The 27,438-nt window shown below is 42.2% G+C and overlaps 1 protein-coding gene across 1 annotated transcript in view; it reads left to right on the forward strand.

The window, feature by feature from the left end:
* The window catches only part of TCERG1L (transcription elongation regulator 1 like), a 1,282,749-nt gene that overhangs the window by 758,647 nt on the left and 496,664 nt on the right, over positions 1-27,438 (forward strand). The window contains exon 6 of the mRNA XM_086920244.1: positions 4,696-4,787. Coding sequence (XP_086776370.1) covers positions 4,696-4,787 — 92 coding nt within the window. The remainder of the gene's footprint in view (positions 1-4,695; positions 4,788-27,438) is intronic.

The following is a 27,438-nucleotide window of genomic DNA, read 5'->3' on the forward strand; positions in this document are numbered from 1 at the left end:
AACAAACAAGCAAAACAAGAAAGGAGTACAGGGTAGAAACACCCTGACCCACTAGGCCTGCTCAGGGGGTCCCACAAGGACCCCCAGGGCCCAAAAAAACATTGTTTGTAAAATAAATCAGCCAAATTCGCATTGGATGCCGGAATCCAGCCGGGAAAATTAAAAAAAAAGAAGCACGGTCTCGTGTGGGGGCCCCCAATCCTCCAAACTGCCCCATGGACCACCACCCCCGGGACTTGTTTTTCAAAGTTTGTGGGGCATCTAAGGTCCCCCAAAGCCCCGGGTACCACCACCCCGGGGCTCTCATTCATTATAATCGTGGGGGCACACTGCCCCCGCAGCCCCGGGGTCCACTACCCCTGGGGATTTGCATAAATATTTGTGGGGGCACACGGCCCCCCCACAGCCCCGGGGACCACCACCCCCGGGGCTTGTTTTTCAAAGTTTGTGGGGCCTCTAAGACCCCCCGGGCTTATTTTGTTTTTTAAATGTACCTGTTGGCAGGGGCTCAAGCCCCCCTCACGCCCCAGGCACCTCCACCTCCCCAGGGCACTAAGCCACACAGCCCCCCTTCTATAAACGAAAAATAAGAAAAAAGCTGGCATTTTGCCAGAGGACCCGCCCCCTCCCAGCAACACCATGCAAACGCGCCCTGTGGCGCGTTGTAAGATGAGTAACTAACTCCCCTTGAATACTGGGTGTCCCTGGGAGCCAATTAGCTCACTGTGAACCTCCAGTTTGCGCCAGGGAGCTGCGTTGCAGAAAGGTATTCAGAGGCCACGCCCCTTTTTACACCTCTCTTTTTTTTTTATCTTGACCTTGTATGTAATTATGTGTGTACTTTTATGGATAATGTAATATCCGAATAAAGATTATTGACTTGACTTGACTTGACCTCTCTGCAACGCAGCTCTGTTGCACTTACTGGAGGTACCTGGTGGGCTAGTTGGACCCCAGTGACCCTCAGAATTCAAGGGGACTTTATCCCCCAACTTAAAACGTGCCAGGGGCTAGTTTGCACAGTGGTGAAGGGAGGGGGCGGGCCTGAGGTGAGATGTGTGCAAACACGCCCTGTGGTGCGTTTTAAGTTGGGGAATTGATTCCCCTTCAATCCTGATGGACCCTGGTGGCCAACTAGGCTACCAGGTACCTCCAATAATTGCCACAGGCCTGCGTAGTAGAGAGGTGGTCCAGGCCATGCCCCTTTTTACACCTCTATGCAACGTAGCTCTGTGGCGTTTACTGGAGGTACCTAGTAGGAGTTATACCCCAGGGACCGTCAGGATTCAAGGGGTCTTAATCTCCCAACTTAAAATGGCCAAAGAGCGTGTTTACACACATGTCACCTCAGGCCCCCCTCCCTTCACCACTGTGCAAATGTGCCCCGTAGCGTGTTTTAAGGGGTAGTATTAATCCCCCTGCCCTCTTATGTACTAGGGCTTTACAGAGGAGGTCATGCAGATCACAGGGGTACCCCGATGCATAGTGTTCCCTAGTGTATGTAGGTGTTTTAACTGCATTCTAAGTGTCTTTTAGCATAGCACTGGCTCTAGGCCTGATTAGTTAGAGACAGTTAACACCAATACCCGTCTGAAAAAGTTGTGGGCACAGGATGATTTTGGAACAAGGCCTCTTTCTGCTCCTCGGTTGGTTCTTTCTGCACATGTCTTGCTTCTTCCTGCATTTTTCTTTGTCTTTATGGACTTCTGTTCCTTCTTTCTGCATTTCTTTTGCTTCTTTCTGTGCATTTCTTCTTCTTTCTTCACATGTCCCACCTCTGTAGTCATGGTTAGAAACTAGCATTTGTAAAACCTTAGAAATTCACTGAAAAAACCATAGGTTTTAGGGAAAGTTATAGTTAGTTGGACATTTCACTTGTGCAAAACCAGAGAAATTCCCCCGTTATAGTTAATTCAGCTAACTATAACTGGCACCCCCGCAATGCACTGCTGAAGACGTCACATATTACATCACTCATGACATGGTCAGTGACATCACTGATGACATCACTGATGAAATATCAAATAACATCACTGATGACATCACTGATGACATCATCCATGTGATAATTTGATGCATCTTCTCATACCCTAATATAACCTTTGATACACCCTCTCTAAATTATAGACTGCCATTCTCAAAACCATAGACACTCCAACAGCAATACCTACATACACACTTACTGATTCATAGGTTTACACACACATCCACTCACTCACCCATACAGTCACTCATGCTTATGGTCACTCTGTTCAGGACTATGATATGCACTCATACACACCCCCACTCATCCATAGAGGTACTCACACAGCTAGTCAGTCATGCAAATAATTAATCACACTGCCATTTACTCACCTATACAGTTATACGCACACCAGCTCACTTACTCATACAAATACTAGCACATTCCTGGCTCTTATACAATCACTGATACAAGAACACACTCTCACTTATAGCCATACATATATTTCAACACACATACATACTACCTTTCACATATGTATTTACTCACACATTTACCACTGAGATATACATTCACTCACTAACGCACCCATACACACACTCACCCGCCCATACAGTCCATCACAGATGCACTCTTGAAACCATGCACCCAGTGAATAACCCACTCACACATCTATGCACAGAGTCACACACACCCCACCCACATAAACACTCAGGCACCCATACAGATACTCAGACAACCAATCAATAACCCATATAGACACTAATGTAGCTATTTGCAAACCTATGTAGCAGCTTACACACCAACGGATATAAACATTCACACAGTTTAGTCACTAACCCATGCATTCAGTGTGATACGTTTAATCACTCACTTATAGAGTCAGTCACGCACCTACTAAATTATCCATTCAGACACTTATATACTCACTCATTTTTAAATATGCCTTTCCCTATATAAATGAAACATATTTAAACTTTACAGAAACACACAGTCACCGGATGATGTCATCAGTGATGTCACTTGAGATGTCATCAGTGTTGTCATCAGTGATGTCACTGACCATGTCATGAGTGATGTAATATGTGACGTCATAAGCAGTCCATTGCGGGGCGTGAGTTATAGGTAGCTGAACTAACTAATAATGTGGACATTTCTCTGGTTTTGGACGAGTGAAATGTCCAACTAACTGTAAATGTCCATAAAACCTATGGTTTTTTCAGTGAATTTCTAAGCTTTTTTAAATGCTAATTTCTAACTATTACGTGCCTGAAACCTATGTTTTTTTCAGTTAAAACAATAATAATATATACATATATATATTCCAAGGATATCCGAATCTAATGCAGAATTTCGAGGCTGCAGAAACAGATACGGGCCCAAAGTAGGTGCAAAATTAAGTCTTTATTGTTGTTGGTGCTTCAAATCGCCATGACGCGTTTCGCCCTTCCCCGAGAACTTGATCACATGACCAATATATATATATATGAAATGTTGAAATATGAATAGTTTAATTATTTTAACATCAGTTCATATTGGGTATCATTTTCCTGCTCCATTGCTTTTGATTGATATGTGTTTTCAGTACCTGTTAGTAATGTTTTACTTACTTTAAAACTGTCTGGAGTATATTTCAAACTTTTGATACCTTTAAGCTAATAGTAATGTTAGCAGTATAGTTTCTGAATAGCAATGATCTTACTATTCTGTTCATGTTTATTCATGAGCATGTTCCTCACCAAAACTTGGCTTTACATTTCCCTAAATTTCTCAAATTTAAGAGTACGTATTCCCCAATTTCTAGCCACTCTTTCTAATCCTTAACAGAAATACTACCAAAAGATATAACTGCCTGTATCATCTTACTGGACAGCTCCACACAGAAAAGATAAGAGAGGCGTACGTTTCTGACTGAGTTTTTATAAACTGCATTTTACAGTGCATGAGTATTTCTACTGCACCAATACTTTGTATTCTATAAAAAGCAATTTGTGAATTGTGCCCATTGTCTTATCCACATGTCATTACATGGCCACTTTCCAGCCACCTGGGAAATCTATATGTTCCTGATTAGTCATCCACACTCCAGTGGCGGCTCCTCGAGGGAGTGCTGCGAGGCGGTGAGACGGGCGGGGGAGGGGCAGGGTGGGGAATAGTTAAGTTAAGTACATACATGAATAAATAGAAGAATGACATTATGCTGCAAATTCATTCGTTTTATTTATTTATTTATGTACTTATCTCGGTTCGGCCTGATGCCGGAGTTTACTACCTCCCATCCTGCCCCTCCCTGCCTCTCCTCCACCCCTCCCCACTGCCCCGCGGCACTCCCTCGAGGAGCCACCAGTGCCAGACTCCATTCTATGGAATTTCCAAGCAGCCAATAGCTCTAGCTTCCAATGCAATTCAAATTCTTTCCAAAGTTTTTCATGAAGACTGCATCATCAGACAGTGAAACTGGCAGCCAGAAGACTTATGTGAAGTTAAAAAAGGCCTGCAAAGACTGGTTTCTTTTAGGACGTCCTCCGTCTTTTCAGATGGTGCAAAACCCGTCTAGTCTATTACAAGCACATTGCAGATGTTTAATTACTTGATTAATTGTTAAACTGTTCATTTTATATGTCACATCCCATTCAACCATACTGCACTGAATATTGGCGAGGGATAGTAAATTGGGTCTTTCATTTCTCAGTCACAAAAAAAGTAATCTTTCTCCATGTATTTCTTTACAGAGAAAAGCAGAGAAATATGCAGATCATCTACGTCAACAGCATTAATTTTGCACACAGATATAAACAACAAGCCAAGTGTTATTGACAATAAGGTTTGTACTTTTATGTTTTCCTTTTAAATAATTTATTGTTGGAAAACATTTTTAATGTGAAAGGAAATTGCATTATCAAACCATGTGAGTTGCATGACAACGAGTCTGCTGAAAATTCCATGAAAGCATCATTGTATGAAAATGCCCCTTTTTGCAGGATCAACCCTATTTTGTTTTGACTGTTGCTGCTGGTTTTGTGACTCTGCACTGGGACTCTGCAAACCAGGCCCCATTGTATGTGCTCTAAACATGTTGAAATTGGCTTTAATACTGAATAGCAATTTTAAATTACCTAAAAGTGCCCATTGTACGGAATAAGATGTACCCAGGACCTGTAAGTTAAATGTCACTGGTAGGTGGCAGCACACATTGTGATACCAATATAAAGTGATAATGCAAAACATGACTGCAGGACCACCACCAGTACCCTGGCTGTGCGAGTTTAAATGCAATTTCAACCTGTCAAATAACCCATTTTGGCATGCCTATAACCTCCTTTTAAATATTTATGTCACACATAAGGCAGGGTGCATGTTTTGAAAGTAGGCGTGTAAAGGTTTCATTTTAATCATGCCCTTACAGTGCCCTAAAATCAAATTTCAATGTAGCAGGTGGAGCTGGTCCATAGGAAAGCATTGGGATACATTATTAAAGGTAGTAATGTTAAAACTTTCACCTGAGAACCAGATAAAAAGTTATATTATTGTCTTTTTGAAACATGTAATACAAATCCAGTTCATTGTAAAGTTGGAGTTGTCACAAATAATTTCATAAGCCAATTTTAAAAAGTCTCCCTTAACCTAACTAAAGGCTCTAAAAGCACATTTGATGAGCCTCCAACTCTCACCTAGCACCTGGGTAGCTCTTGAGATGTGAACTGGCTCCCAGATCTGAGACAAAAGCCTTAAGTGTAGAGAGGTGTTTTGCTCTACTGGCATGATGACCATCTGGGCTCTGTCCAGGAACTTAATCAACCTCAAAGGATGCCTACATGTTCACAGGCAGATGTAGCGAACCCCTATGTCTGCCTCCCTTTTGCCCACCTAGCCAGCCAGGCTCCAATCCAATTAATTGATTTAGTGTGACCACAGATGGTAGCCTACTTATTTCCCTGGCCATTCCTCTGTCATGGGCACAGGATCTCTGCACACAGAAAGAAAGGTTCTGCCATGTTGGAGTTAGGTAGAGAGGGGCACAGTGGGAGTGTTTACAGTAGAGCGCACAGGAACTCCTGCAAAAATGGGTGGATTTACCTCTGGGGATTTTTTCTGTTGTTGATTAGGGAGGGGCACGTGTTTCCCACATGCTGGTGCCAGTCATAACTGTGGGGCTGCGCATTCATGTGAAAACACAGAACGGTTGCTTGCAGCCGCTCCATGTTTTCATAAGTGCAGGTGGCACCCGCCTGCAATTTTACAGGGGATTAGAAATCACCTTGCAGGTGTTGCAGTCAGTGACTGCACCTGCCTGCAAGGGAATGTCTGGAGGGTCGACAAGACCCACTTTCCCCTCTCCAAAGGGTTGCTCTCAGGGGGCGCACTCACAGTGCACCACCTTTTAGGTATCACTCTGTGAGTGCACCCCCTGAGAGCTTCTTTGCCTCTGCGCCCATAGAGGTAATACGACGTGGGTACAGACGAAAAGGAATTCCCTCATTTGCATAGTGCATACCCCCATGCATAGGGGGAAACTCCCCTCTGAACTAGTGCTGGTGCATCACGTGTGCCAGCGCTATCCGTATTACTGAATGGGATGCACAAGTATCTGCGCCCCCGTCTGTAATACCAAAGTGCCCCGGCGGCGCGCAAAGCAGGCGTAAATGCCAGTAGCGCCCCCAGGGCTCTTACAGTAATACTTTCCTGGTTGGCTACTATGACCGCTCTTGAGCATAATAGGTTGGTACTGATGCTCAGATTAGAAGGCCTAGAACATCTGGGTAAACTTGAGCTGACACATGGTGATGGGTCTCATTGGCACATTGTATTCAGAAGTTGTATTAAAAACCTGCATGGAGTTTACCTTTAAACAGGCGTTATGGCTGAGTGAGTTGATGTCATGTCTGTCTATATTTAACACGCTTATTGCAAAAATTATGCTGCAAAGCTACCTGAAAACCGGTGACTAAATTAGATGTTAAAAAGAAATACTTCGACCTCAGATTGTGCCATTCAGAACTGCGTACTCTTCAAAGAAGCCCGACAATGTTTCCTAGGAAACAACAATATTTGTGATTGTAGGGAATCTTAAAATATCCTCGGCAAATGTACTTTTTTCTGTCACAAACATTCCGAAGATACATTGCAGAGTATATTAACCATCATTAATGATATGTGGAGCTTGTGATAGATGTGAGTTACTGAGACCTGCTAAAAGAGGACTAGTACTCCAGTCGTAACACTTTTTGTTTAAAGTGGAAAGACCTGTACAGCTGTAACTAACATGTATTTAATTATTTTAAGGATTAGGGTGGGCAGTGTCTGTTGTGACGTGAGATTTTTTTTATACTGCATGTAGCTGTAATTAATCTCGACACTAACGTTTTTAAACAAAACTAGAAAATATCAGGAGCCTTATTTATGAAGGCCATGCGTCAGTTTATCGCCGCCGGTGCGTCACTTTTTGTGACGCACCAGCGCTGTAAAAAATGCGCCTCGTTGCGACATATTTAAAAAGTGACGCATCTAGGTAGATGCGTCAGTTTTTAAACCCCTGCGCCACATTATACTTGCGTCAGGTATAATGTATGCAGAGGGGGGCGTTTTCCCGCAAAAAGCCTCGTAATAGTGACGCAGTGAAATCTATGAGATTTCACTGCGTCACTTTTAGGACGCTGTTGCGTCAAAATCTTGCGCCTGCCTCACAGCAGGCGTAAGACTGACGCAAGCCCTTTCACATGGGGTTTTCCCCATGTGAAAGAACGCATTGCTGGAGTTGCGTCACTTTTGTGACACACTCCAGCAATGCTTCACTTTTACGCTTACAGATACGTCAGAAATACTGACGTATCTGTAACTCCTTGCGCAATGATGCGTCATACATTAAATATGACGCATCAGGAATGTCGTAAGGAGTGCGCAGTGAAAAGTGACGCATCGCTGTTTTCATGCAGCAATGCGTCACTTTTCATAAATGAGGCCCCAGGTGTAAATGCATGTGCTCTTTCACTGCACAGTAAACACACTCATACCTGTAACAATTAACACTAATAAGCAGGCTCAGGAAGTGTCAAAGGGGTGCTTGGGAAATCGCAAGCCGGCGTGGTAAACACTAACACAGTATGAAACGTGTGGTGATTCAAATATATTTGTTAAATGTACTCTCCACACTTTTCGGCACATTTATGTCTATTTAAAGAGTAGTAGAATAATACAGACAAGTTCTGCAAAGTCCCTAGTTAGGCACCTCTAGGAAGATTAGAAATTTGAAGAGCATTTTCTATTTAAATGCACAAACTCTTCCCGCTTTCCTAAATGAGGCGCATAATCTCTAAACAGAGAAAATACTAAACGTAGTAGGATTTTTTTTTTTAAACAAACACTTCACTTGATAAAAATAAATGGACACCAAACAGGGGTGGCTACTCCACGTGGGCAGAGGAGCGCCACCCCACTGCTTTCTTGCAGTGCAAGAAGCAGAAACATAAAATGGTATTTTGAATACCATTTTATGTTCCTGATTCTCGCACTGTGAGAAAGCAGAAGAGTATGCCTGGATGGGGGAGTACAGGTGGGCAGTTCTGCAGAAGTCCAGGGGAGGAGTGGCTTGCCCACTCTGAGTGCTCTAACTGTTTGGTCGGCCCCAGAGCTGACCAAACCAGTCATACACACTCTGCATACACACTCTGCATACACACTCTGCATGCAGCCTACATAGAGAAAATGGCCTCCCCCATAGACGCCTGTGGGGTCGGGGTCCTAGCCAATAACAACGCTGCCATTGCAGTGTTGTGATTTGCTTATGGGAGGGAGGCCGCCTGCTTTCTGTATGGAGAGGTGAGAGGAGAGAGGATATGCAACTCAGGACCGGAGGAGATGGAAAGTTTAATACATTTTTTCTTCATTAAATTAACCCCGCCCTCCATGCGCAACCCTCTCCCCTTGCGACCACCACGCCCCCCCCGCCCCCACCCGTGAGTTCTGCCGGCCACAACTGTCAAGTAGTTTGGTGAATGAAGAACTGAACATTGAGAATTATTTGTTATGTTTTAAAGCCCTATGAACATATCTATTTATCGGGTTTCGAAAACAACAGCTAATACCAACAAAAACAACTTTCTATTATCAGGCCACCCTCAGCCAGAGATAGTGACTTATCTTAAAAACAGAGTTAATTTAGGCATTTAGCCTTGATGAAGATCTCTGAGGTAAATCAAGAGAGCAGAGTGAACCAAATAAAGACGTAATATGACATAACTGGCTTAACAAAGATTTCTGATCAATTTAACTTGGAAGCTCTTGAATTCTTCATAGCTAGATTTAGGGCTTTGTATATAAATAAAGGTCTAAACAAGTGGTCAGGCATTTTCCACCACCTTATAAAGAGTGTACGTGGATCTCTTCTTAGGTGATTAATGTTTGGTGGATTTTAAGAAATGGTATTCATCAAAACGACCATCGACCATGGCTTGAGCTTCTGGAATCGTATCTCTGAAAAGGCTGAGGCCCAGTTTGATAGTGCTTGTTTACCTCTTACTAAGCTCATGACTAAGCTAGACATGAGACACTCCTATACCTGGATTGGATTGAAGTAGTGCATTAAATATTATTTAGAAAAAAGCTACCTTTTTCTGGCAACTTTAAGCCCTATTATGTATAGACAGAATATATAAATGCCAGAGAGAGGTTTCAAAACTCCAAAAATAATCAATTTATAGAGACCATGTCTTACATACTTTAAGAGAATCGCATCACAAGAATGGTGGTAATGTTCACTTTCTTAAATGAATGCTTCAGCAATTTGCTAGCATGGGTATATATTACGACTTGATGCTGAAGAAAGCAAGGTTCCCCAACAGAGTCTTCTCTGTAGTTATTGAAATCTTCTAACCCACCTCCACTCATCTTTTAGGTTTGATGAACATGTTTGCTTCTACAACCTTTTTACCTTTCAGTATCAATAAATCATTATTCATACTGAATTTTAGGAGAAGCATCTACTACCTCGGACTAAAAAAACCGAATAATTATTCTTGCTAGTGGAACCACTTGATTCACAAGTAATTTCTACTGTTTTGGGATGGAATCTGAACACAATACATTTCCAAGCTTGTCCAATTTGATATTAACAGACGTATCTAAATACGTTTCTTTCAAGTATATTCTAAAATCATGAAAATATCGACACATCAGTAAATATTTTCAGTTTTCAAGAATGAATCATTAGATTCTTCATACTGACTTCTCATCTCCTCACCAGGCCTCCTATTAGGATGTTGGGAAGAGTTTCCTCTGCTCGACATCGACTCGTTCATGGGACTGACCGACACCCTGTTGGCCATCCCGACCCACTAATTAGAATGCAACAGAACACTGTTCAGTCACATTCCTATACTTTACAATGGGAGCATGTATTCTGGCTGGAATTGGAGATGCAGGCCAAAATAGGAGATGCAGTTCATCACTGCACCCAGTGACAGGCACCTCAAGGTGCCTGCCACAGGGTTCAGGGATTAACAGAGGGCACGATGGGTGCCACCTCAGCCTCCAACCGGAGGCGGTGCACCCAAGGGGCCATGCTGGGGTCCCCCAAAGTGGAGTTCCGACGGCCTTTCTGTGTATCTGAAAGGTCGGCACGGAAAGGCCGCCCATGGGATTATTGGCCGCATTATGACTGGCAGACTAGCTCTCCGAGCCTATCTGCAGCCAGTCGGAATGACGATTCGGGCTCCTTTCCGACTGTCTCCATCTTAATGAGGTGGTCAGAAAGGAATACGACTAACATATTACGATGTAGTCGGAAAGGCTCTGATCTGTGGTTGGAGCCATTCCCCACCGTATTGTAATAAAGCTCCTAGTGTTGCTGATGGACCAGGATCCAGCCAAACTGATCTTGATTTCTGCATTCTGCCTACCAGTCAGAGCTAACCAATTTAGTGCATTGTGAGGATGGCTGCTTTATCCAATGTGTTGGGTTTGATGGCAGTGTAGAGCTTGGGAAAGATCTTCAAATTCATCTCTCCATACCTCATAGTATCTTGAGAGTTGCCTACACCTCCTAATTAACATGCTTGGACAGGCCATAGGATTGCCCTAGCGATTCCATAGCAACAAATACGTGAAAATAAGGTGCCCATTATCCATCGAGACCGGTGCTGAGCAGTTTCATAGACTAAAATTCAGTAAAGACGGTGCCTTTACTGAAGTTTTGAAGGCCTTTATTCAGAGGTTTCAGGAAAATCAGTGCATTTTTGCAATTGAATCATAAAAAATACCAAATGTATTCCCTGCTATGTTTTAAATGTACTGATAATTTTCTGCTGGTACCCTAATGCATTAAAATCTCTACAGTTTAGATTAATTACTCCCATAGCAACATATTTGGTTGCTTACGGAGTTGTAAGCATATTAGTTTGCAAAGAAAAACTCTCAGGGCTAGACATAGGAACCTTTTTACCCTTAGATTGCATCACAAAAATAAAGCAACAAGCGCAAAAATGTTTTATGTTAGATATCATTTTGAACACTCTTGAAAGTTGCCTGAAAGTAATGCGAAGCCAGCGTAAATTGTTGTTTTGCATTACTCTGTATGAAGGGGAATTTTATGGGTGGCGTATCGGCTTTCCCATGTGGCCACTCATAGTTTTTGTTACACACCCCATCTACTAACATATGCACAGGGGGTTTTGCACCAAAAATTAATGTCACTTTGAAGCAGGTGTTAAAAAGGAGAAATTCTTTTTTTTGCCTAACACTTTCCAGTTTGCATGTGTTCGGCACTGTACAGCACAGCTCCGGAGTAGGAAAGAGTAAGTTAGCCTAAGCACAGTATCTTGTCCTTGAGGGGCACCCTTCCTAAACTTACACAGACACCTTTGCACTATGGTGCAAAGAAGTGTGCATGGGGCTCGGCAGCATGAGTTATGGAGGAAGCAGGTTAGTGTCATATTTCTGGTGATATGGCACTTTTCAGCTCTCTCCCTGTAATGCAACACAACGCAGAGCAGAAAGTTGCATGGCTTTGTGTGACTCTCAATTTTCAAAACGTTTTATTGAAAATCCAAGTTTTTAGAAATGATTTTGTGTATATATGTATTATTTATCTAACACATGGCTTAAGAACTTGCAGTGAGTTTGGCAGGGAGCAGGTGTGCTAAAATGCTAGCAATATTTGACAGCTTAAAGGTAGTAATAAAAAAACTAATACCATTTGCACTTTATGGCATTCTAAACTCCCTTAGAATTCCAAAAATAACTTAGGCTCTTGCGTAATATTCTGTGATGTATGTGATATGTGATCAGTTTTATATCTGACAATGACCCGTTAAAGACACTGGTAGCTATCCTTCCTTATTTAGAAGGTGGGCAGGCTGTGCCGATGAACAACATGATGGGATGAGGGAATTTTGTGGAGGTTAATACTATGTACTGCTCATGTAGGAAATTGGCTTATGAGTTGTGTGACCTGCATAAGTAATAGGTCCACAATTGTCCTTACTGGGAACCGCACACCCTATTGTAGCACTTGACTCTCACAGGGTAGCAAAGTGGAGTAGTTCAAGGCCTAATCAATGGAGGTAGCCTGGGCTAATAATCATCCATCACTGGCACACAATAATAACAGACACTAAATGTTTGTCCATTCATTACTTTTTCTTTAGAAAAGGGAGAAGTATATTTAATACACACACACTACTAAAGACTGAGCAATAATTTACAAATATGCAGTGGTAACTCCTCTGCTAAGGCGGATGTACGTCCACCCCACTGAGCAGGTCAAAAGGGATAAATAGAATGATAATAAATTGCACAGCTGAGTATGGGTGGGGCTGCCCTGCTCACAAAACAGGGCAGGGGAGGATTGTTTGCCCAAAAGTGCACAGAATGCTTTCGGACCAGTCAAACCGTCATGCACACATTGCATGTTCTCCATGCAGGCTGCATTACAGCCTGCATGGAGAAGATGCCCTGCTTCCCATTTTCTGGCTTAGCGCTGATCCACATAGGTCAGACCAATCACAACACTGCTTTGCAGCATTGTGTTTGGCTATTGGGAAACTGAGAGCTGAGTGCTTCCTGTTACCTGCTTCCTGCCCTGGAGGTGGGTGAAGAGGGAGAGGAGCTGTGGAGGTGGCAGCAGACAGCCGAAAGTTAAGTGCTTTATTTGTTTTTTTCATTCACTCCTCCTGCCCCACAACCCCCCTACCGCCAATAAATACCAGCCGCCACTGCAAATATGTACATTGGCAGATGGAAAATACCATAGATTACATTCTGTAATTATTGGTACCCCCCTAGAGGGGTCACCCAATCATATCAAGTGAGTTTAACCATTTAATTTTGTCATCAAACACATTAAGATACCTTTTGTAGTAATCATTGTTATTGTTGCAGTTATTGTTGCAGTGCTCAATAAAACTTTTCAGATAATTATTGTTAATTGTGTTGAGAATTGTGATCACTATGCTATTTTATTTAAATGATTGAGATATAAGTTGCCTCGACCTAACACTACAAATACAACAAGTACCAAGACTATCAGTAGGCCTTGGCATAAAATTGACTCGAAATTACTGGTAAACCAGCTAGCTCAAAGCTAACTGGACTTTGAAATAGAAGCAGAGATTTCAGCTATAAAATACACCACTTGGCTTCAGTCCAACTTTGCGAAACTAGCACCTATTACATTGATCAACAAAAATAGAAAGACACCATCAGCCCCTTGGTTTTCTGAAGCCCTGAGAGTAGATAAACAAGCTTGTTGGAGGCAAATAAGGATCTGGTGCAAAAATTACGAAGCACCAGAAAAAGATCGGTATAAATCCATGCTTGCAGACTATAAGAAAAAGTTGATTGCTGAGAAGAGCCAATGCTACACATTTCAAGCAGAAAACACTGGTAATTCCAGTAAAAAACTTTTTGAGACCATAAAGAATTTGACTACAGTTACAAAAGACGATTCCGCCAATCACAACCAAGAGTTTTGCAATGCATTTGCTCATTCATATAAAACAAAGTTGGATCAAATCTATGATCAGTTTGCTACCTCTAAGTCAAATACCACTTTTACAGAACAGGAAGCCACTGTTGAAGCTTTTTTTCTAAACTTCACCCCTACATTTTCAACTCAAATAATTACGCTTCTTTCAGTTACCAAATCAGAATCTACGGATGACCCCTGTCCCCCTAGGATCCTACCAAACATCAGCCATTTCATTAGTCCGCAGCTATCCAGGATGTTTAATCAGATGCTCTCACGAAGACTTTTTCCTACCATGTCGAAACAGGCCTTTTTTCTGCTGCTCCTTAAAAAACCTAATTTGAACACAATTGACCCTGCCAACTATCGTCCTAACACATGACTCCCTCATTCATTTAAATTGAAGGTGGATCAAATCTATGATCAGTTTGCCAACTTTAAGTCAAATACCAATTTTACAGAACAGGAAGCCTACGCTTTTTAACATTTGTTTCCAAACTTGCACCACTGATTAGAAGTTTTAACTTGATTCCTACTTCCAATGCCGATGATACCCAGTTCTTAATTTCTACAGTGGGTAAGGATGTTAACCACTCCCTCAAACTACATGACTGTATGATCACACGGAGCAGTTGAATGAGTAGGCACTGCTAGAAGTTGAATTCAAGCAAAACTGAGGTGATTTTGTTTGGACACCTCTTTTCACCTTGGTCTCCAGCTTAGTGGTCAAACACCCTTCGCCCCCCTCCCACACCAGTAGTTAAAACCAAGAATCTTGGTGTCGTTATAGAAGAGAAGCTTAACTTTAAGTCCAGGTCTCCAAGGTTGTGTCTTCCTCTTACTTTACCATTAAAACCTTAAGAACAATTCTCTGATTCAAACCCAACATCTCCAGAAAGATGTTGTGACCTCCCTAGTTTTAACTTAACTAGATTGCTGTAATGGTCTATATATCACCCTCCAATCCAACCCACTTAGAAATATGCAGGCGGTACAAAACGCCGCCACTAGGCTAGTCCTGGATGCTCCCAAATATCAGTCTGTTAGGACAGGTATCCAGGATCTGCATTGGCTGCCAGTCAGTCATTGTGTTAAATGTAAGGCGCTCTGCATTGCCCACAAGGCACTGCACAGAGAAGGTCCGAAATTTCTCTGGGACCTTTTCAGCTGATATTCCCTCAATAGACCTCGGCAATCGGTCAATGCCAATTTGGTACCCACTGCTATAATCAAAAAGACGAACTGGGGTGGGAGGAGTTTCAGCTGTAATATCATCAAGGAATGGAACTCCCTTCCAATACATCTTAGGATGATCCCCTCCCTTCTTGAGTTTAGCAAACAACTCAAGGCATGGCTTTTTAGAAACTAGATGTCCTGGCACAGTATGTAGATCCGGAAGCGCCACAGGTATAAGTGCGCTATATAAGTTGCAATAACATAACATAACCAATTAAGCATTTGTCATTACGAAACCCTGTGTTTGTGTGTTTCTTATACATGTTATACCACATTGCAAACATGAAAACAACCAGTAGAGGGCATCACATTGAGATATCCTTGCATTGCATAAAAGCACTTTTAGGCCTTCCAGGCCCTCATGAATGTTACCATACACAAGGCCCCTAGGGTTATAACACACCAGGCTGCAAATCTGATGACACAGCCTTTGGAGTGCTCAGTGACATAAAGGAAGTTATGGGGAGGTGATCATGTTGGAGTCCCCCTAACTTAGGGTGAGGACTCTGGAGTTCTATGTAGAGAACAGGAGGCATCCTCGTGAGTTGGTTGGGGGGGTATTCCCGTTGTCCTGTGGCCACGACAAAGGGAGATAGAGGTGTAAATGTGGGCAAAATGACATAGCCCCGCAAGACATTATGAGGTGACTTCAAGCAGGGAACTGAATATTGAAGCTGCAGCTCTCTTGCTGCACCAGGGAGAGCGACGTCAGGTTTTCCATTTGCTTATCTTTTTAATTCCGCAGCCTCACGCCACATCTTGATTTCAAGAGGGGTGACTGTTCCCAGTCAGCCACCCTGTGAGTGGCCTCCTCGCTGGAGGACAGCTTGTGGAGCCCACTTCCTGCTGTCCTCGCAGGGTCCCAGCTCTGGCGTTGCTGCAGTCTCACATGCTCCACGGCAGGAAAGAGTCAAATGTCACCAAACTTTAAAATGTCATAACGTTGGCCCAGTTTGGTTGATTTGGACAATCCTGGGTCCACCCTACTCCTGGAGGCGAACTCTAACAACCATGGGCAGTTGCAGCAACCGGTCTCGCCTCCAGAGAAGTACAGTTCTCAAAATGCTGGACTTCCTGGCTCCCTGTACCAGCTCTCCTCATGATCTTTGTTTCTAGGAGCAGAAAAGTTCAAGGCTTTCCCCAACTGGTCCTCAGGGGGTATAAGGGGCCAGCCTCACTGGCCCTTGGGGAGGCCTACCCGTAATGGGGTCCTTGGTCCTGAGTGGTGTCAGGGGGTTCCTCCTTCCAATTCTCCATGATGGTCCGAGGATCCAGCAGCAAAGCATAGAGAAATCCACAGGCCCTTGTACAGGATTTTTTAAAGGGGAGAGGAAGATTCCAAAAGACAGGCACCCCAGTTCAATCCTCTCCACCCCTGTTCTAACCCTTCTGCACAGCATGTTGGGACAGTGCAAGATGGTGTCATACAGGATCCACTGATCACATCAGCTCCTAGGATCACAGCTCCACCCATTGCTGATATCAGTGCAAGCGACTTGCACACTGGAATTTCAAAAGAAGCCACCTGTGTTTTGCCTCCAGTTGTCTGGGCACTCTCCTTTGTACAGTGGGCTTGGGCAAGCCCATTCCTGATACAGTGTGACAGATGGGTGATTGATACAGATCATTCCACCATGTCCCTTTCCTTCTCAAGAGCTGAGAGAAGTACTGCTAATTGCCCCATTTGTGTGGGCGGCCTTTGTTCCTGCTGCTGGAGGAAATGTAATTAACTGGGCACAGCAAGGTGACACACGGCTTCTGCTTTGATACTGAGCTGAGCCAGGGAAATATGAAAACTCTGGATGATCCATAAATGTGTACTGTACAGTTATCATTTTGGAAGATCTATATTGGGTGTTATTGCACAGGTTATACTCCAATTCAAGACATCAATGATCTTTGTAGCTGAACGGGTAGTGAAACTACACTCTAAGGCAGTTATCTCTCTATGTGTATTATGGGGGTGCCACTTCAGGCAAAAAAATGAAAGCACACACACAGTGTACACTACCCTTATAAGGCAGATGGCAGGTGAATACCTAATCCTGTAGAGTCCCCATTGCACCAGGCTACCTGTGTGCTCTTACAGGGCTGTGCATGACAGTCTCCCACACACACATGTACATGTGCACGAATGTTCATGTATAACCAGCCAAGTGCCCTTACCCTTGCTGCATTGAGGTGGCCTTATCTTAAAAGGTGGACACTGGTGGTAAACACAAGCAGTCCATATGCCATTTTATTTCCATGGGTAAGGCACAAGTAGTGAGACTCACACAGTAAAAAGTCCAACAACCAGGTGATCTGAAAAGCGAAAATCTGGGTGTACTGAAGAGGCAGAACCCAATTGAAACAGCTCATGTTTTAATGAGAGACAGGTACTCTGGTCCTTCTTTTGGGCATCAGGGAATCTAGGGTTCCTGAAGGAGGCTTACATTTACTTCAATCCATTAATTCAGATAGTAACATGAGTTTAGATAGTGGCTATGCTACTCGCTCCCAAAAGTACATACAACCGCTATGAATGAATACTGTACATTTGGATAAGAGGCTCCAAAAAAACAGAATAAACTAAAAGTACAAACTATGTGATTTATTTAGAGATGGGGGATGTTCCATCCATCCTACCTAGGGCTGTATTAAGGAAGCACCCTTGGGGTGCAACAGGTGTTTGCACGTGCTTTTCTGCCCGAGGCAATATGGTATTGCAGATGGGGCACGCAGACACTTGTGTGTTCCCTTCTGTAATACCAATAGCAGTGGTGCACATAAAGAGCCAGCGCTAGCATCAGAGGGCGGTCTTTCATTTGAATGGAGGTGTGGCCTCATGCAAATGAGGGAATCCCTCTGCCTCTGTGTCTGCTCCATATTATAGCTGCGGGTGCAGAGGCAAAGAAGCTGTCAGGAGACTCACTGACAGGCCCTCTCAGTGCGCCCCTTGATGGCAGCCCTCTGGAGGGGAGGAAGGGGGGTCCCATGGAATGCCCCAGACATCCCCTTACAGTTGGGTACAGTCACTCACTGCACCAACCTGCAAGGGGATCTCTAAGTCCCCTTCAAAGTGCAGGCAGGTTCCCGTCTGCACTGTGAAACACAGAGCGGCTTCAAAGCAGCCTCTCTGTTTTTTCACACATTCGTCCTCATACGGCGCATTTTCTTAATTTACGATGAGCGCACTTTTTAAAAGGTGCCCCTGACGCAAACAGGGAAAATGCAATACTTCTGTGATATGGCCCCTAGATTACATAGGGGTTTGATGCACTCTAAATATGGTGAACTTGGGAGCCAACAATTTGGTGGATATTCCTTTATACTACAAAAAGAGTTTTTGAATCAGGCCTTCATTTTGTAGTATAAAGTATTACTAAAGTATGAATAATCACCTACTGCAAACTTCAATTCTCAAACTTATGGCCGTAGACCTCCACATATCCTATTTTTTCAATGCACAGATCTTCGATCACACAACTATAACAATAAGTAAAAAAAAGAAAGTAGGAGGGACCAAGGAGAGTGGTGGGAAAATTAGCAATAGTTATTATTAAATTTGTGTGATTTTAAGGAGAGATTTGGTAATGACATGCTCATATGCAACATACAAGTGGTTCCGTTGGGTAAGTACCACAGGGTACTGGTTCAGAACCTGATTATTTCTTTAAAAGAAATAATCAGGTTTTGAACCAATACCCTATGGTACTTACCCAACTGAACCAGTTGTAGCTTTATAACTATTAACCCAGGTTCCGAGGGATACCGGGTGACCCCATTGATCCTAATCATATAAAACATACACCACAAAATAGTAAGGCAATTGCAATCCACAAAATATTCTATCAAAGTTACTACATTCTAAACATGTCAAAACAGTCCCAAGTGCGCTTCCACCCACCCTTGCAGTAAGTCAAACACCATACTTGGCCAACAACTAATACTGCAAGACATCCCCATAGAAGGGAATGGAGGCAACAAATTGAAGTAACGCATTTTATGAACTGATATTGAATGAATTGAATTAGGTCAACATTTATAATTATTCCCTTCTTTTTTTATAAATTCTTTTTTTATTGAACTCAAGGAATATATTATATAAAAAAACAGGCAATGAATATATACAATGGCAATATAGTTATGCTATAGGGGAGACTTAGAGCAAATTATTACAGAACAACATTGCAATCACAGTTCTAGCATGTTCAGACCTCGTGCGACAGTTTCTTCCCTCGTCATTGGAGGCTCACACATCTCTCCCCTGTGGGTGTTCCACTTTTCCCAATCCTGCGTCAATTTGGTGGGGCACCCCCTTGCTTCATAGATGGTCTTTTCTGTGACCATACACCAGTCCATATCCTTACCCCAATCCCCTATTCTTGGCGGGATGTGTGCCTTCTACAATCTCGCAATGTTTCGCTTTACCACCATCAACCCCAATGTTACCCATATTCGCTCCTTGGAGGTTAGATCATTCGGGCCCCAGGCGTTTAGGATGGTCAGCTTTTTGTTGCAGTCGATCTTCTGCTCTAACATCCCTTCTATGAGTCTCACTACCGCCCCCCAATAACCTTGGATAATGGTGCATTCCCACAGAGTATGAATAAGGTTCCCTCCTGCCCACATTGCTTCACACAGCCACAGTCCGAGCTATATCCCATATGAACCAGTAATGGATCAGACAAGTAGGACCTATGGAGGAGCTTTAGCTGTACTAAGCAAAGTCTGGAGGAAATGGCCACCTCCCGAGGAGAGGCCCCTGCTGCTAGCCACTCCTCGTCATCCAAACCTGCTACATCGTGGTCCCATTTTGCGCTCAGCTGGACCAGGGGATCTTCCATGTTGTTGATCAATTTTTTGTAAATGAGTGATATGGCCTTCTCAGGTAGGTTCGCCATCCAAGACTCTATCCTCGAGTGGGGAGGACTCAGGGAGTGACCCCTACAGGGAGTGCAGCAAGTAAAGCAAGTCTAATTTGTAGATACCTAAAGTGTTCGGTACGCACCAGTTCGTATTCTTGCTGCAACTGAGTGAAAGGGATTATATCTCCTGATTTCCACACGTCTCCAACCTTGGAGATGCCTATGAGATAACAATGAACAAAGCCCTTCGAGCGAATCAGTCTCCCCAGTTGTTCGCTATGCTATAGTGGTGTGGCCTGTGAAATTATTCAAATTTTTAAAATCATTATACTTATTTTTTCAATGTAATTATAAACTCGATTAATTAAATATATAACTTTACAAGGCTTACTAAATATTAAATACACATGTTAGTGAGGTTTATCATTGTTCGAAGATTCATATTTCAAAATTGATAAAACATAATTAATTGAATAATCAAATTAATACTTTTACATTAATTAATACACAGTTAACTTGAGGAGATCATTTTCTGTAACTTTATATTTTAGTATTTCCACATTAACCCTTTGACTGCGGCCGGAATTTCCCCGCGATGCGGGAAAATTTCACGCGGGCGCAGATCGGAAGGCTCCCAGCCGTCCCACGAACCCACCCACTCGTGACGTCTGACGGTCGGGGGCCGTCCGATGCATAAAAGGGGTTAATAATTGATAAAAATATAAACTTAGTCACATTTCACAAAATTTCAGAAAGGAATCTACCCTGGTGGTGGACATGAATGCCAACTAGGCAAAACATGGAATGGGGAACGAAAATAAATTTATGGTTTGTGTGCATGGCTCACAAATGGGCAAAATGGTCTTATTATCATGAATAACATATATTTATATGTGAGTGGTTAACGTTTTTAATTTGCAACTCAAAGAAAAGCTTGGTAAGTATCAAAAATGAGAAACTGAAACAAAGTCGTGGGAGTAACTGACATGTATAAAAACACGTTTTCTTGAACGTTTTAAAGTCACTCCCATTCTATTTAACATTAACTGATAGAAACATAAAAGGTACGCCCTAGTTTTAACTTTATAAAAATTGTAAAAATGTAATTTTAATTTTAGGCTCCCAAATTAATTTGCTAAACTTTAAAAAAAAGTGTGACAGACAAATGTGTTTAACGTACCCTGAATTTGGATGTCGAAACCCAGAAATGAATCGCTATTCCTACCTCCACACTGTGAACTATTTTTGTAATCTCTATTAATTGCTGGCTATTCAATCACTTTAGGATTCAGATCCTCAGAACGTCCTTAACCCCAGGGTTACTTCCTGTATGAAAGGTATAGTTTGAGATATAGGTGTCCAGCACAGAGACAAGGAAAGTTTGAATCTACCTTCGTAGGAATTTCCCAGGGATTCTTTTTAAGCCCTCACTCACCACCCTGGGTGGTGACATGCTTCATCATTGGGCCCACCGGGAGAGACCGAGTGTCTCCCTGGTGTGCTGCGACGCCAGGTTACTGCGGAGCGGGGTTTTTTGTGTGACAGAATGTGAAAGAGTGAGTAATATTAAAAAATACCGAAGCACTTACCACATAAAAAAACTTTATTCCGTGGTTGGCTGGGTATTAGTTAAAAAGTATGTGATGGGAAATCTACCAACTATTGTTTTACTGGGCATTCGTCAGGACCATGTAAATGTGTACCTCGGCGGTATAGGCACGCTAAGGCCTACCCTGACCAGAGGGCGTGAAAGTTAAAAGACTGACTATGTGTCAAAAAAGGGTGCAAAAAGAACAAACTAAAAAAGGTGGGTTCGAGCTAAAGTGTGCGAACCTGTGGTCTGAAAAAGATTGACAAACACACATGAAAAGACAAAACGTAAAGGTTACTGGGTGGACTGGAGCGTCTTTCTGCTACAACTGTATCTGCAGCTCTGTGCTTGGAGTAAGGATGAGAAGCGTGCCCACGGTGAATTAGTTAATTAGTATGTTACCGCCTGAGATGGTGGAGACCAGGCTGTCACGGGGCATTCAGCTAAACAGCACAAAGAACGGTCGCAACACAAGCAGACGTACCATTCGTGCTAAGACGATCAATGCGCCCAGAAGATTGGGCTAGTGACTATGTTGGACCCTAATTAACTAATTCACCATGGGCACGCTTCTCATCCTTACTCCAAGCACAGAGCTGTCAGTCTTTTAACTTTCACGCCCTCTGGTCAGGGTAGGCCTTAGCGTGCCTATACCGCCGAGGTACACATTTACATGGTCCTGACGAATGCCCAGTAACACATGTACACTTAAAGGGCAGAAACATGTTGACCCCATTGTAAACCTTGAGGGGAAAACACCCAACACAATAGTTGGTAGATTTCCCATCACATACTTTTTAACTAATACCCAGCCAACCACGGAATAAAGTTTTTTTATGTGGTAAGTGCTTCGGTATTTTTTAATATTACTCACTCTTTCACATTCTGTCACACAAAAAACCCCGCTCCGCAGTAACCTGGCGTCGCAGCACACCAGGGAGACACTCGGTCTCTCCCGGTGGGCCCAATGATGAAGCATGTCACCACCCAGGGTGGTGAGTGAGGGCTTAAAAAGAATCCCTGGGAAATTCCTACGAAGGTAGATTCAAACTTTCCTTGTCTCTGTGCTGGACACCTGTACCCTTCAGTGGGCACTCTTTTGTTGTTTATTACTACCTCGTGGGGGACCGAGAGTGTCCTTTCCCTCTCTCTCTCGTTGTTGGTATAGTTTGAGATATGCCATTTTGGCTCTTCAAATAACAACTTTTTTTTTGCTTAAGCTCATGTTTTATCTGTTTTTCTCTCTTGATTGTGCATGGTTTAGGTTTACATTAATCACTCAGCTCCCTAGATTTAATTGAGAAATCCATTGAGTCCTGAACTCAGACTGCGTTCTTCTGATTAAGCACAACTTAATGATCAAAGTCAGATAAATAAAAACACTAGGGTTGAAGAGCGAAAAGAACCCCAGAGATCTATAAAATATCTAAGAAACGGAAAATTAAAAGAGAAACAAGGCAGATTAAGAGGACAGGATAGGCTAGGAGGGCAGAAAAAGACAGACATTTCTGGCCACATTCAAGAAAGCAGAAATAACCAATGTAAAACTATCCCCTGCCAGACCGCCCACTTAACTGGCTTTCAATGGGACGTCTAGGGATATCAGTCGATGTCAGAAATGTCCCCGGGGTTCCATGATTTTATGCCATTTGAGATTTGCCTACCTGGGATAATTTTCAACCACTGTTTGTTTATGTTTCCTCAGTTGTGTTTACTGGATGTTAGGAAACAAAACTACACAATTGTCCTTCAGCCAACTGCGTACCAATGAAATACTCCCCTTTTTGTGAGCAGAGAAAAATAAAGCACAATCATATCACATTTAGGATACTTTCCAATTAAAATGTAAATTAATTCCCAATACAGTAGTTTTGCACAACATATTTCATTCTCACGTTAAATATTTGGGTATGTCAGTTTATTTAAGAAAACAGTTCTAATGAAGCAAGGTTTTACACCTTTTAAATCATGTTGCAAAAGCGCAGCGATCGTTTTACAGTTGAGATTACATATTTTTTCATTTAGAAAGCTGTAAAGATCCATTTAATTTGATCTCTACACAATTACCCAGATATTCAAATTTAAAGAAAACATTTAAGAGTCATTTGTGACATTTGGAAAGAACATTAGCACATTCTGCGCCGTTTGAAAATGCCTGCTTCTGTTTATGGCATTTGCTGTGCTAACACATATAACATCACATCTGGATATGAAGAATAATATTTCTGACATACTCTTTTTATGTTTGCATATACTTTCTGATTTTCACATTTACATTTTATAGCACCTTTATTAGGTTGTTTTGCAAGCGTACCTCCAAAGGTTATTTAATTTGCAAATAACAATGTTATCGTGGATCACATTCACATCTTGCATATTACATTTATTCCTTTTCATTGCTCATCTATTGTTAAAATATAGCCCTCTGTATTCTACATATAATCAAGACTAACTATTCTGTGGTGACAATGCAAGAGAGGCTCTATTTTCCTGAGTCACATTGTTACTACACTATGTATTGTACATATGGACTCAGACATACCTTTTCACACCAAACAATAATAATCTACGAAATAGGATAAGAAAACAAACCACACAAAAGTAAAATAAACAGGTTTTTGATGTGTTTTTATTCAATGTTTTAAAATTGGTTATGCATAAAATATACTTTGCAGAAAAAGGCAGAAAAAAGTGTTGTTTTGTTGCTCAATACCACTGCACAGAAAAAACCAGAACAGTACATAAAAGGTAAATTAAAGAAAAAATAAGCTGCACGTTGGTGCAAAGGAGTGTCCACAATTGCTTTATATATTTAAAGAATATTATTTATTGAGCATGGAAATTGAGGATAACTTCTCTCTCTGCCAGCTCTACACAATTGTCAAAGATAGAATGGCTCCCATAACCACAGAACTCTGCAGGTCTCTAAAGTCCGTTCATGGAGCTTAAAAGTACAATATAACATACCAAGATAACAATTGTTTAATATAAATTACAACGCATACTCCTCCTTTCATATTACACAACACTAATATACAATAAGAAAAACGTTTTCATTTAAATATGCATACTGTAAAACGTTAGTCCTTCCATCAGCCAAACACATAAACATTTGCACACCAAACTCTATTTAAGTAATTCTTTATCTTACATCATCTTTTAAATATATAGGAGCTCATCTTTGTTTTTGAGCTCTCACATCTCCTTAAGTCTCACTACTCCCTTCCAAAAGGATAACCTCTCCACCCTCAATCCCCTCAGATGGTAAAGAAACCTCTTGTGGTTTCCGAACAGGAGCAGGCTGAGGATCCGGAGTTGTCAAATTCCTTTCATCCAACAACAAATACCCACTAACCTCATTCATTCTCTTTTTCACAGTATTCATGCAAATCATTTTTTAACCAAATGTTGCCACTCTCCTGCATTTCAACCTCTCAACATTGTTCAAAACTGGCTATGAAATTCTTTGACTTGGAATTGTCCTTGAAACTTATGTAGACCTCTGACCGCCCATCCATCTCTAATCTTCACTAAAACATCAGGGAAAATCCTACCCCTGCTCCCTGTTACTTCCTGTTTCACATTTTCCTCCATCCTTAACCCCTTCCATGCTCATGACGAGCTCAGCTCGTCATGAGGTAGCCTGGAGCTGTGCTCATGACGAGCTGAGCTCGTCATGACACCAGCAAAATGGCAATTTCCAGCACAGGAGGGGACTTGCCTTAGCAGCCATAGTGTTAATACTGGTGTCCAGTAAGGCCTTCATCTTAGCTTTCAACATCGCTTTTAACGAAAAAGGTATCAACCTGGTGTTGCGCTTCCTACCTCGCATCATCCAAAATGTTGGAACATTTCCAGTGGCGTTCACTGTTGTGCAATATGCTCAAACCATATCAGCAACCATTCTTTCCACACTCAGTTTGTTTGCTAGCGCCAACTAAATGGCCCATTTAACCATTCTATTGACCCTTTCCACAATTCCGTTTGTTTGTGGTTTATACAGAGCAGTATATGAGTGTTTCACTCCACATGCCACAAAAATGTCTTTCATCTCTTGAAAGGTCATTTGCGTCCAATTGTCGGTTATCAAACAAACAGGAAATCCTTCATCTTCAAAGATTTATGCAAAAACATCTATGGTGAACACCTTAGTTATCGTTGACATAAACCAACCACCTTGAGTGAACATCTATTAAAACAAAGACAAACCAGTGATCATGTCTAACTCTAGGATTAGGACCAATTAAACCCACACACCAGGTGCCACAAATTGCTAGGATCTCAAAGACTGCAGAAATCTACCTGACTTCCCACTTTTAACCTCTTCTCACTCGCCATACAACCAACACATCTTTCCAACCAGTGCACCACATCTTCATCTATTCCTGGCCACCAAAATTCTGTTCTGAGTCACTTCCTGGTCATGGTCTGCCCAAGACATCCTTCATGGGTTATACAAAAAATGTTCCTAACCCCAACAGGTGGTATGAACCTTTCGCCTCATACCAAAATGTTGTCACCTATTAAGGACAGCTCATCCAACTCTTTTCCATAAATCCATACAGCCTTAGGCAGAGTGCTTTCTTGTCACCCATCTTTCACCATCATTTTGATCACCTCTAAGGACTCCATCTTGTTATATGGCCTCACTCCACTCTTTACTTCTGACAGCACTGATGACCACTGCACCATATCATTCGCCACAGCACCCTCTCTCTTACTCCTGCACACTTCTTCCTTTTCTACCAAATCCCAATCTTAAGATAGGCATGAAAGATGGTCTACCTGTACATTTCTTCAACCAGGTATGCATTCAAGTGTGCAATTAAACTCCTGCAACCTGGCAGCCAACCTGGCTAGTCTGACTGACTGAACCCTTGCCAGCACTCCGGGGGACAACATCTTCATTAAGGGCTTGTGATCAGTACATAGTTTAATTTGACCGACCCACACATATGTCCTGAAATATTCCATTCCCCAAAAAGCTGCTAATGCCTTCTTTTCAATGACTGAATAATGATGCTCAGTGGATGTCAAAAGCGTGATGCACATGCAAGCACCCTGAATCTTTGTAAGGACCACTCCTATATCACATACACTTGCATCTACTGTAACAATAGATTTGCTTCTACTGTCAAACGGTACTAGAATGCCAGCTTCACACACTTCCTTCTTGATGCACTCAAAACAAATTTTTTGATAGCAGTCCAAGTGAAATTGACACCTTTTCTTAACAAAACTTTAAGATTCTTGGTCTTGCATGCAGAACATTTTGCAAACTTAGAGTAATACTCTAGCAATCTTAAGAAATACCTCAGCTGATCTTTGTCCTGAGGTGGTAGCACCAACCTTATGAAGTCCAACAAATCTTTCTTAGGATTGATACTTTCAGGCGACAGTGTGTGAACCAGATATGCAATATGCTTGGTAAGGAAAACGCATTATTCTTTTCTCAGTGTTAAACCTGATTTCTCTACATCTCAGCAGTCATGGTGCCAAACTGATATTTGATGGCCCACTCCCTTAAGCTAGAGACAAAATTGTCGATGGACTCTCCAGCCCTCTGAGGTTGAGAGTAGACTTTATGGCTCCTCATTAATACATTTCTGACCTGAGCAAACCTCAACTCCAATTTGTTTGTATTTCCCTACAAATATCCATTTCAGGTTGACCCACCTGAAAAAGTAATAAATATGTTACCCCTCATTTCCCAATGCATTAAATAAAATAGCTCTTTCTTGTTTGGGACAAAATTCCAGACCATCTAACGCTTCAAGGTTATTGTCAACAACATTCAACCATTCCTCCCAGTGTATTGGTGGCTCGCCGGCCTGGGACA

The sequence above is a fragment of the Lissotriton vulgaris genome, chromosome 5, assembly GCF_964263255.1.
Source record: "Lissotriton vulgaris chromosome 5, aLisVul1.2, whole genome shotgun sequence".
NCBI classification, from domain to species: domain Eukaryota; kingdom Metazoa; phylum Chordata; class Amphibia; order Caudata; family Salamandridae; genus Lissotriton; species Lissotriton vulgaris.